Genomic DNA, 11,316 nt, shown 5'->3' with positions numbered 1-11,316 from the left:
GTTAAATCAGCTGTTAACAGAACAAAACATTCAGTTTAATGGAAATCAGTGGTATTAAAATCCCAGATTTTGTAGAAAGTGCACTGAGAAGCAAAGCTGGAAGGAATACAGTTTCAGCTGCACCAGACAGAACCTATTCAGCTACAAGGCATGTGCTAGAGCTATGGAGGAGAAGGTGCTAATGCAACATGGTCTGTCACTGCAGACCAAACTAAGAGCAAATGAGTGATACAGGCAGGAAGACTCTACTCTGCTGGCTGTGTATGAAGGCTGGTAACACTATGGCTGCTGAAAACCATTTCTCGGAGAGAAGAGGAGAGATCTGCTAGGCTAGGCAAAGGCTGAAATACCCACAGAGCAGTCACAGGGACTGGGATACAAAAGGAAAAGGAAAGCCTGGATGAAGAAGTGAGGTATGTGAGGCGGGAGGAAAAAGGAGGGAAGAAAGCCAGTGATTTAGAAGATGTGCATGAAAAAGGAAAACGGCTCTTTTCTACTCCCGTGAGGAAAGGCCAGTGTGGTTCTGGAAAGCTGCTGCTGTTTGTAGTATGTGGTAGCACCTAATCTTCTGATGGAGGGTTCTAGAAGAAAGACAGGGACAAGATTTTTAGCAGGGCTGGTAGTGACTGGACAAAGCGTGGTGGTTTAACACTGGAAGAGGGGAGATTCAGACTACATATAAGGAATAAACAGTTTACAATGAGGGTGGCAAGACACTGACCCAGGCTGCCCAGAGAGGTGGTAGATACCCCATCCCTAAAAACATTCCAGGTCAGGCTGGATGGGGTCTGAGTGACCTGATCGGGTTGAAGATGTCCCAGGCTATGGTAGGGGTTGGACAGAATGAATTTTAAAGGTCTCTTCCAATCCAAACCATTTAATGATTCTATTATTCTTCCCCAGGATAAGGCAGGACACAACGTGCAAGTGGGATGTGACACCCTTGGGGTACCATCAGCAGCTGCTGGGTCAGGGAGGCTGCATGATGCTGGCAATCGTTGTGTGCAACACTGCCACAACTGTGTCTGCTGCGGGGGCCCACCCGTTCAAACAGGCACTGAGAAATGAGAGGTCACACAGAAAAAAGTTAGAGGGATGAGTCAGGTAACTTGGAAAATCCTGCCCTGGCACAGCAGACTAAATAAATGGAAGCCTCTCAGACCAGATTATAAATCTGCGCTTGGAGCCCTTAGTAACAGATCAACAGTGCTGCAGCTGGAGGAGGAGAGGCAGGGTTTGGTGCAGCTCCCCTCCTGCCTGCGGGTATTTGTGTGTTTGAATTCAACCCTGAGCACGCCCGTAGGTGCCACAGGAAGGTTACGCCAGGCGCGGTGTCACCTCCTGGCGCAGCCGTGGCTCCAGGCCAGCTCAGGTGCCAGCTCTCCTGTCCCCTCCAGCCTGGGTCTTGTGTGACTGCGGGTGCCCGGGCCAGCCCAGCGCAGGCAGCTGCCTCCTCCCTGCCTGCTCCTGCCGGCACCGCGCAGCCCCCACGGCTCCCAGCCCCTGCCCGCACCCCCGCCTGCCTCGGGGCCCAGCCCCAGGAGGTGCCTCCTTCCCCCACTGCCCTGGGCTCCCCAACTTACTGTTCCGACCTTTCGCCTCCTCCGTTTGGATTTATGGCTCTGCTTAGGTAACCGAAGAAAACAGGCTGCAGTTCAGAGTGCCTATTTACTGATGGTATCTAACGCTGCTTCGCTATGACTCAAAATTTGCTCGAGACAGGCAACTCAAGGAAGCTGCCAAGAGAAGCTACGTGTTAGCGAGGGGACTGAGAAAATCACTAACGAAATAACAATTACAAAGGGAGAGATAAACGAAAAGGCTTCTTGTTTGCTAATAGCATCGCTTTGTTTTGGTTTGGTTTGTTTTTTACACAATACTCCAAGTCCTTCACTGAAATGACTCTGGCTTTGGCCATGCAGCTGATTCCCTGGGGAGCAAGCTGGCTTTTCCATGAACCAGCATGGTGGGCTCTCTTGGTGTGCTGCATGCCCTGGACGCCTGCTTTGTGGGCTGGGTGTTTTCTCTTGTGGGAACACCGAGGCTAAGGATTCATTTCTGCTCTCACTGTAAAATCCTAGAGGGCACCACAGAACAGTTCTGTAAACCAGGAGTGCTTTACAACACACGTCTTACAGGTGTTGCTGTTCTTGTCTCCTTCGCTTCGCTTTCTCTTCACATTCAATTTGTATTAAAATGAACAAGAATCTTCAAAGTAGTAAACATGCAGTTAGTGGATGAATACAAAAAGAAAAAACAAAATCTAATGCACTAGAAGAAAAGGGCTTTTGTTTACAGAGTCTAAGCTGTCGCTTCAAAGTTGCAGCCTGTGTGACTTGCCCCAGCAGAGCTGCCAGGCTGGCAACTCCAGATGCATCCTCTTGCAGATTCCTGCCGGGGTACAATATGCAGCTGATTTCCCAATTAAGCTTTCTCCACAAAGTAGTTTTATGATTTAGACTCAAAACTTTGAAAAACGAATACATATTCATGAAGTACTAATAATCCTCTGTCTAGAACAGCTTTTAGCTGAGAGCAGCTATGACGAGCTCATGTATCACTCACCACCCATCCCAACTAAAATGTGAACAAGGAAGAAATGGCTGCAACCAGCAGCTTGTGTTTTGCTCCGACAATAAATAATGATGGTACTCTGACTCAAGTGCCAAATGTATAGTGCTTAATTAGAGGTCAGTAGAGCAGATTTCTGCTCAGCTGTTCCATTTGCTGCGATTAACGCGTTCGTGGAGCTCACACTGGGCTGCAGAGCAGTGAAAGCAGAAGCCGGGCGGTGCTGCTCGGCTGCCGGCAGCGGCTCAGGGGCCGCGCACCCGACGGTGCCACGGGGCTGGCAGCCTCCGGCGTGGCGATGGACACAGGGGGTTCGCCCAGGCACCGTGTCACTGCGGAGGGCTGAGGTGACCCTGTTGCCTCTGCTCCGGCTGCCTGGCAGGGTCAGGAGAGCAGCGCTCTGCCCCGGCCAGCGCTGGGCCCTTCTGTGTGCCCGTGTGTGCGGGCACCGTGTCCGTGGGAGCCCCCGGAGAGAGGTGACACCGTTCCTGCGCTGGCCTGGCCGGTGGCACCGTGCCCACCGTGCCGCGTGGGCACACCCGTGAGCTCCGCTGCCACCCCCACCGCACCGCCCGGTGCCCCGCCGAGCCCCGCGCCCCGGCTGACCCGGCCGGGGACCCGAGGGTGGCAGGTGTCACCCAGAGCGCGCGGGTGGGGCGCCCGTGGGGGCCACGGGCCGCTGGCCGGGTGGGGCGGCCCCGCACCGCCCCCGCCGCGCAGCCCCGGCCCGGCAGCCGTGTGCCGCGGGCGGGGAGCGCCGAGTACCGCCCGCCTGCGAGGGCGGTGCGGGGGGCGGGCGGCGCGGCCCTGGGCCGAGCCGACGCCTCGTCCCGCCCGCAGTCCGCCCGCGGCCGGCGCGCTGCCTCCCGCAGCAGAGGGGCTGGAGGGGCTGCGGCCGCTCTCCCCGCGGCGCCGGCATGGAGGGGAGCCCCGCGCCCCAGGCGCCGTAGAGCCGCTGCCCCCGGCCAACCTGCCCTGCCCGGCGATGGGAGCTGGCTCGGCCGGGGCAGCCGCGGGCGGGACGCCGTCCCCCGCCGGACGGGCGCTGCCGGCGGCGAGGAGCGGCGGTCGCGGGCTGGCGGGAGCGCCGCGGGAGGCAGGTGGGAGCGGCCCCGGCGCTCCTCGGAGCCGGGCTGGGCGCGGCGGCGGCTGGGGGCGACGCGGGGAGCAGGGACGGGCGGGCTGGGTGACCTGGGCGGGCTGAGCGGAGCCGGGGCAGCCGGGCGGGCTGAGCGGAGCGGGCGGAAGCGAGGGCAGCGGCGGCGGGCGGGCGGTGGGACGGGGCCGGCAGCCGCGGGGGCGGCCCGGGCGGCAGCGCTCGCCTGGGGAGGGCGAGCGGAGCGGCTGCCCCTCTGCCCCCGGCCGGCCCCGCTGCCCCTTTCCCCGCCGCTCCTGCCCTGTGTCCGTGCCCGGCTCCCGGGGGGTCCCGCTGGCGGCAGGCAGCACCCACCGAGGTGCCCCGGGTGCCGGCGTGCGGCGGGGCCGAGCGCTGCGGGGGCCGGTCCGACCTGCGGGGCTGGGGGAAGCTCAGCCGAGCACACCCGCCTGGAAACGCTGGGAAGAGAAGCAGGGCAGGTTTTACCTCCCGGTGAGGTTTGCTCTGCTCTGTTCTTGTTTTAGATGCGTTGCTGTTCCTGTAGAGACTTTATTGCTTCACCTCAGACCGATGTGACTCTGGTAGAAGGATCATGACTGAAGTCCTCTTCTCGGCTGCTTTGAATGGAACTGAACCCAACCTGTTATCCAGCAGCTGGTCTGTGGGAAATGCCTCCACCAAGTGTTCCCTGACCAAAACTGGCTTCCAGTTCTATTACCTGCCCACCGTCTACATTCTGGTCTTCATCACTGGGTTTTTGGGCAACAGTGTGGCCATCTGGATGTTTGTCTTCCACATGAGGCCTTGGAGCGGCATCTCAGTTTACATGTTCAACTTGGCACTGGCCGATTTCCTGTACGTCTTGACTCTGCCTGCCCTCATCTTTTACTACTTCAATAAAACAGACTGGATCTTCGGAGATATCATGTGCAAACTGCAGAGGTTCATCTTCCACGTGAACCTGTATGGCAGCATCCTGTTCCTGACTTGCATCAGCGTGCACAGGTACACAGGGGTGGTGCACCCCTTGAAGTCGCTGGGCAGGCTGAAGAAGAAGAACGCGGTGTACGTCAGCACCCTGGTCTGGGTCGTCGTGGTGGCCGTGATCTCTCCAATACTCTTCTACTCGGGCACGGGGATAAGGAAAAATAAGACCACGACGTGCTACGACACCACAGCTGACGATTACCTGAGAAGTTACTTCATTTACAGCATGTGCACCACTGTGCTGATGTTCTGCATCCCGTTCATACTGATCCTTGGTTGCTACGGGCTCATCGTGAAAGCTTTGATTTACAAAGATTTGGACAATTCTCCTCTCAGGAGAAAGTCGATTTACCTGGTTATTATTGTGTTGACAGTCTTTGCTGTGTCTTACCTTCCCTTCCATGTGATGAAGACCTTAAATCTAAGAGCCAGGGTGGATTTCCAGACTCCACAAATGTGTGCCTTCAACGACAAGGTTTATGCCACGTACCAAGTGACGAGGGGTCTGGCCAGCCTCAACAGCTGTGTCGACCCCATCCTTTACTTTCTGGCAGGTGATACCTTTCGAAGGCGGCTTTCCAGGGCCACCAGGAAATCGTCCAGAAGAAGCGAACACAACGTGCAGTCCAAAAGCGAGGAAATGACTCTCAATATTTTATCTGAGTATAAACAGAACGGAGACACAAGTTTGTGAACAAATGTGAAAGATTTGGGAACGGTTGGAAAATATCTTCTACTTTGAGACAGTAGGACACTGTGGTGCTGCAAGTGTGTGAGGAAAACCTGCCAGTCTCTCCAATTCATTTTAGGTAAAGGCTCATTTTCTGACCTTAGAAAAACCTTAACAAAGTCAGCGGAAGAATTTTAATGGGAAATAACGTGCCAAAATTCAGCTTTCCTTCTGCCTACAGTGTTCTCATTTCCTTCTGACTTGTGTCAGGTAAAGAAAAATGAAGTAAATCCCCTAAAGGAAGAAAAACAGCCAAGTACTTCTGGTTTAATGACTTACTCTCCCACGTGCAAAAATGTTCTCAATCCTCTCTTTGGGAATAGGAAATAGAGATGAGAGCAGGCAGTATCTTCTCTTCTGAAGCTCAGGCCACATACATGGCCTTCTGCTCACTTGCTGTGGTAAACAAGTATTTAAATCGAAGTCACGATGCAGTTATCTCACCTTTACTGTTTATTACTTCTTCATCTGCTTCTAGTGTGGATAATTATTTGATAGTTCAGTAGCATTTACAGATCAATCTTCTTTGAGTGCTGGTGTTTTACAAAAGGTAGGCTTGCTGATGTGTGCATGGTTGTGCTTTCAGATTGCAATGGTTGTTCATGAAAACCTGGACCCCCCCTTAAAGGCAAATTGTCTCCTGGGTGAGCTGGCCCCCCAGCACGGGCGGGTCCGCCTAGGAGCTGTTGGAGCTTTGAGTCCTGCTTTGCCCTGTGGTTCACGAGAGGTGTCGGGGTGCCCGTGCGTGTGGAGGTGACCCGGTTCTGGGCAGCCCCTGGTCCGGCCCGTGCGGAGGAAACCGGTGCCTTGTTGGCTGGAGGAACCGCAGACGGGGCTGGGCACGGGGCTTGGTGGGACCAGGGACCAGCCAGCCCTGCCCGGGGGCCACCAGCATCTCCCTGCAGTGCCAGTGCTGGGATGCCAGGCTGGGATGCCAGGCTGGAGTTCTTCACAGGTAAAACAGGAGAAACACCCATGCTGGAAGTAATTGGACCTTGGCTATGAGTAGAACCGCAACCGCTCCGGTCACCTGCGTGCTCGTTTGATGGGAGAATGTTTCTGTTCCTGGCGACCCTTGGAGATAACATAAGTGTGGTTTCCCAAGAAAATCATTGCTAAAAGGGATAATACAAGTGGATTGTATGTTATATATATATAGAAAATAACTGAGGGAGTTAGTTTTTGCGTACTGTGACAAATAAATTACTGTATTAACAAGATGTTGCAATATACTACAGACTAAATCTGGCCCGTCGTTATGCATCTTCTCCAAATGTGGAATAGGTCATCCAAACTTAGGCAGACCACAATATTGTGTAACACAAGAGCTAGTGATCAGAGCACAGATGAAATCTGACAGGGGCAGTCTTATTTGTGTCACATATTTTTAAGAAATGTATTTGAAAATACTGTGTGCTAAAAATGGTATGAAAGCATGCTCTAAATGATAAATCTAGTGTACAACATTGAGTTTTGTGTAATCTTGAGGGTGATTTTAACAGATCCTTGTTCCTCCAGTCGACATAGTAAGAGTAAAATATTGATATTTTACTTACTGATTTCCAGTGATTGGTAACAAACAAGAATAGCTCTAGTTATTTTTTTGACGACATTGTAAAGCAGCTTCTGTTCACACGTGCAGCTTCGTAATCTGCAGAAGTCCCTATTTATTGAACTTATTTATTAGAAGGCTACATGTAAGTATGTGAAGTGTGGTTCTCCGTGTTCATATTCAGGATTGGGCATTAATGGGAAATTTATCAGCATGTTTCAGTCACTGTAATACTGTCTTCTAACAGAACATCTTTATAATAAACTCAATTCCACCCTGACTATTCACTGTTGATACGTAACCTAGTGATAAATTAGACTAGTAATTTATAGCCTAGAGCTAAATTAAACTGCTGCTTAAGAACATAGCTTCTTCAAGCAGTGTTAAGATCTCATTTAGCCCTATAAGATGAAAAATGCAGAGGTAGTGAAGAAGTCCCAGCCAAGGGTCAATTGCTAATTAATCCCTACTGACAAAAGGCTGCAGAACAGCACGGCCTATTTATATCAGCAGAGAATGAGCCTGATTCACAATAAATGACTTCTATTATGTGATTAGTTGAGACTTCATTCAGCTGAGGCTTGTCTTGTTTGGGATGGCAGATGAATTAAATGGGGAGAGAGAATAAAAATAGGATACTCTCTGCATCTGCTTCTCTAGGTTTAAAATCCTATTCATTTCCCAGCTTTTCGTGCTGTGTTTCTCTTTCAGTTAGGAAATAAAGTGTTCTGCTAATTTGTGGCTGTAAAAAAAGATCTGGAACAGCCAGAGCAGAGTGTAAAAGCCCCCACCCAAGCTGGTGCTCACAGCTTTTCTGCAGCATGTCTGGCTGAGCTGGCAGGGGTGACACCCAGGTGCAGAGGGACTGGCGGGGTCACACCCTGCTGGGGACATCCCCTGTGGGGGCTCAGCATGGTCCTGCCCCTCTTCTGTCATCTTCCCTGCATCTGCTGGGCCTGCAATGCCCGCAGTGTGTCTGGGGTTGCCTCCGGAACCCATGGAACACTCCCTGGTTCGTCTCACCTCCCCCCAGGGAGCTGTGCAACGGGCTGGGTGAGCCCTGTGATCCTACCTGAGGGCTGTTCTGACACTCTGTGGTGAAGAGCCCATGTACTGACCAGCAGCCATGGCAGGAGACTGCACACAGCATCCTCACCTCCCCTGAGCCCTTGGGAGCCTCCCCCCGCACCTCAAGAAGGATCATTAGACACATTTTACACATGGTTTATTTTCCCATCTCTCAGATGCTGTGAGCTGCAGAGTGAGCACCTCGAGCCACCATCTGCTCCAATGGGACTGACTCCCTGCTGGACACAGACCGAGGGGCCACAGCCTTCTGTGGATCCCATGGGAATCTGGAACAGGGTTTCACATGCTCATGCAAAGTTCCTGGGTTGTTTGGTTGTGGGGTTTGTTGTTTTGTTTGTTGCTTTGTTGTTTGGTTTTGGGGTTTTTTGTGTGTGTTTTTTTGTTGTTGTTTTTTTTTTCCCAGTGGTGGTGCTGTGTTGGGTTTATTTTTGCCATGTCATATTTGACATGGTGTGGCTGGGCCCACGGCAGCATCACACCAAATGCCTGGTGTGATGAGGCTGGTCAGACAGGTGTTTGTACACCTCTGGAGCACAAACCAAGCAGATTCTCTCCAGGCAGCACGATGGCTGGAGCCACCCACTCCCAGGGAACCTGGCAACTTGTATGACAGTATTTTCCTTTTGGCACCTGGCCATACTGTGATGTACTTGTGGGAAACAGCCCACTGGCCTTAGTGTCCCAGGTGAGCCCCATACTCAGACATAACCCTCTGGTGGCTGCAGGAGAAGGAGCTGGTCATGGTCATGCTTTTAACCTGTTTTTTCCTTCCAGGACTTATGAGACTCTTTTAATAAATACAAATAGTTCTGAAGACACCAAAAGGTTGAGGTAAAGAGTTAAAGCTTCAGTTTTGCCAAACCATTCCACAATGATCACACCAAACCAAGTTAGTCTCAATTGTCCGTATTTTGCTTCTTCCAGCTCACAGGATTAATTTATTTTTTTCCCCCCCCCTTTATGCACATTAGCTCCCACGTATGATCTTTTATACAGAATGAACTCGGTGTGAAGCCCACACATGATCTGCTGTCAGTCTGTACATTTTTCATAGCATAGCACCTGGGGTTCATTGTGTTAATCCAGTTCACATGACACCAAGTTAATGAAATAATGCTCAGACACAGGGAGTCACAAGCATCTCACCTGGCCCAGCGCTGGCCTGGAAAGCTGCTTCCCAGCTTGGATTCTTTGGGAAGCTGCAGGGCTTGGTTCTGCGCTGATGGCGCAGGAATGACCGTGGCAAAGCCCTCCTACACCGTGGGGCACCCCACTGCCTTCCTCTGCCCCCAGCACAGAACCTGAAGGTTTGGTTCCATAGCAGGGGCCGTGAGCTGCTGAGAGCTGAGCACCATGTCATGGAGAAAGGGCCCCTTGGCCCCTCTGCCAACCACCAGCACACCCACCTGGAAAGTCAGGGCTGCAGTGGGTAAACATGCTGGCCCTGGGGGTGAGGGAGACAAAACCTGCTCATCACCTTGCTGGGATTATCTTCTTTTCTTTTTTTTTTTTTTTTTTTTCTTCTTTTTTTTTTTTTTTTTTTCTTCTTTTTTTTTCTTCTCTTTTCCTTTGTTACCAGTTTTTGTCTTTAGGCTGGATACAAACAAAAACATTAATAGTGATAGATCTTACCACAGTTATTACTTATTTTTGTGAAAAGCTGGTTATTTTTCAAGTCTATACAGCCAATTTGTTACCTGCAGTGGTTAGTCTCCACCTCTAGTAACATTTTTGAGGGAAATTAAAGGCCTGAAGTTGAATTTGAATACGAAACGTGTATTTCAAGCTGCTGAGCAGCTGTGTTCGACAGTGGCCAGTTGCAAACTGGGACGGTGTGAGTCGAGCTGCCGGGGAAGCACTGGCCCTCAGGGGAAGGTTGGTTTGACCCTGCACTAAAAAGCCCTTAACTTGAAACAAACAAACAAAGCCCCATCAGCTCTGGCTGCTGGAACGGGACTGTCACCCTGCTCACCTCTGCTGTGTCACTTCCAACTTCAGGTGCTCTGCACTGAATCTGACCCTGACAGACAAGGTACGACTCGTGCATTATAAACCACTGCTTCTGTTGTGGCTGGGAAGTGCAGTCTCTCTCAAGGATATAAGTGAAAATCTTTATTTTTCCGTGTACGGTGGTTTCAATATCGCTACGTTCAGATTTTGTGTAAATACCAGGGAAATGTGACTGCAACGCCTGCAGAGGCAGCCGTACTTGGTAGCAGAGCTCAGGCTGTGTGACTGCTTTAATTAAACTGTCATTAAAAAAAAAAAAAAAAAAATCCCCTTATTTGTCTATAACTTCAACAACTAAAAATATTTGTTTTTTTAATGAAGCCCGGGGTTGTTTGCATGCACACTCACTGCTAGGCATGGCTCTCTGAAGCTCTAACTATTTTTAGTGGTGGCAGAGCTGCAGCCCCAGCCTTGCTGGCGCTGTACCTAGCAACCTCCCTCTGAAACCGCTCCAGTAAAATTATGAAACCCTTCTGCTGCCTTTTGTGTTGCTGCAGTTGATTCACGGCTCCAGGTGAATCTTCAGACAGCGAAACAGACTTAAAAGCGGATCATAAAAGGGTTGCAGGGTCTACAGAATGTAAAACCTTGTGAAGAGCCACCCTGCCGAGCCTCGGAATGAGCAGCATTCATCACCTGCCTTGTCTGCCGGGGTTTCAGGGGCAGGTGACCCCATCTTCACCCAGAAAAGGGGAAAGAGTGAGGCTCAGGGGAGAGAGGGCTGAGCTGGTGCCTCCTCCCCACCCACCCAAGCACTTCTGCTTGGCTGGAGAAGCATCTGCTCCCTTTCCCCTTCTCCCTTCTGCACAGGTGTTTATTCCTGCAGTGACTGTCCAGCATGTGACGGTGACAGCTGCCAGCCCAGAGCACCTCCACAGGGCTCTACAAATCAAAAGCTGAACCTCTCTTTACCAAAACTCCCTAGTTTTCCCCCGACAGTGGCTGCGTGTGCTGATTTTTGTTGCAGGAAACAGACTGGCTGTTCCTTCCCAAATGGTGTAACATTTAACCAGCAGTTAAAATATTTTGCTCCCATTTTCATCCGTACCATGACCGGTGTCAGTACTTCAGGGTTTCTGCTGACCTCTGTTTTTGTGCCATTCCTTGTGTCACTGCACACACGTGGCTTTGGTCTGTGTCCCTCCTTGCCAAGGCAGAGCCCCAGGACCCCAGCCCACAGCAGCACTGCGAGGGGAGGGATTGCTGCCTTTGGAGGCTCTGGGCTGTAAGAAACCTGTATTTCATTTATCACCTGTTTTCCTTTAAAATTTATTTCGCTAT

The 11,316-nt window shown here is 51.6% G+C and overlaps 1 protein-coding gene across 1 annotated transcript; it reads left to right on the top strand.

Moving 5' to 3' along the window:
- The first annotated feature begins 3,403 nt into the window (after nucleotides 1-3,403).
- Nucleotides 3,404-7,216, top strand: P2RY1 (purinergic receptor P2Y1). The gene is made up of 2 exons (XM_051626752.1): nucleotides 3,404-3,671; nucleotides 4,192-7,216. Exon 2 carries the CDS (start codon nucleotides 4,260-4,262, stop codon nucleotides 5,346-5,348), a length of 1,089 nt encoding a protein of 362 aa, XP_051482712.1. The 5' UTR covers nucleotides 3,404-3,671; nucleotides 4,192-4,259; the 3' UTR covers nucleotides 5,349-7,216.
- The last annotated feature ends 4,100 nt before the right edge of the window (nucleotides 7,217-11,316 follow it).

This window comes from Apus apus, chromosome 8 (genome assembly GCF_020740795.1).
Source record: "Apus apus isolate bApuApu2 chromosome 8, bApuApu2.pri.cur, whole genome shotgun sequence".
Lineage (NCBI taxonomy): Eukaryota > Metazoa > Chordata > Aves > Apodiformes > Apodidae > Apus > Apus apus.
The sequence above is the reverse complement of the archived record's forward strand: the minus strand, read 5'-3'. Positions and strand labels throughout refer to the sequence as shown.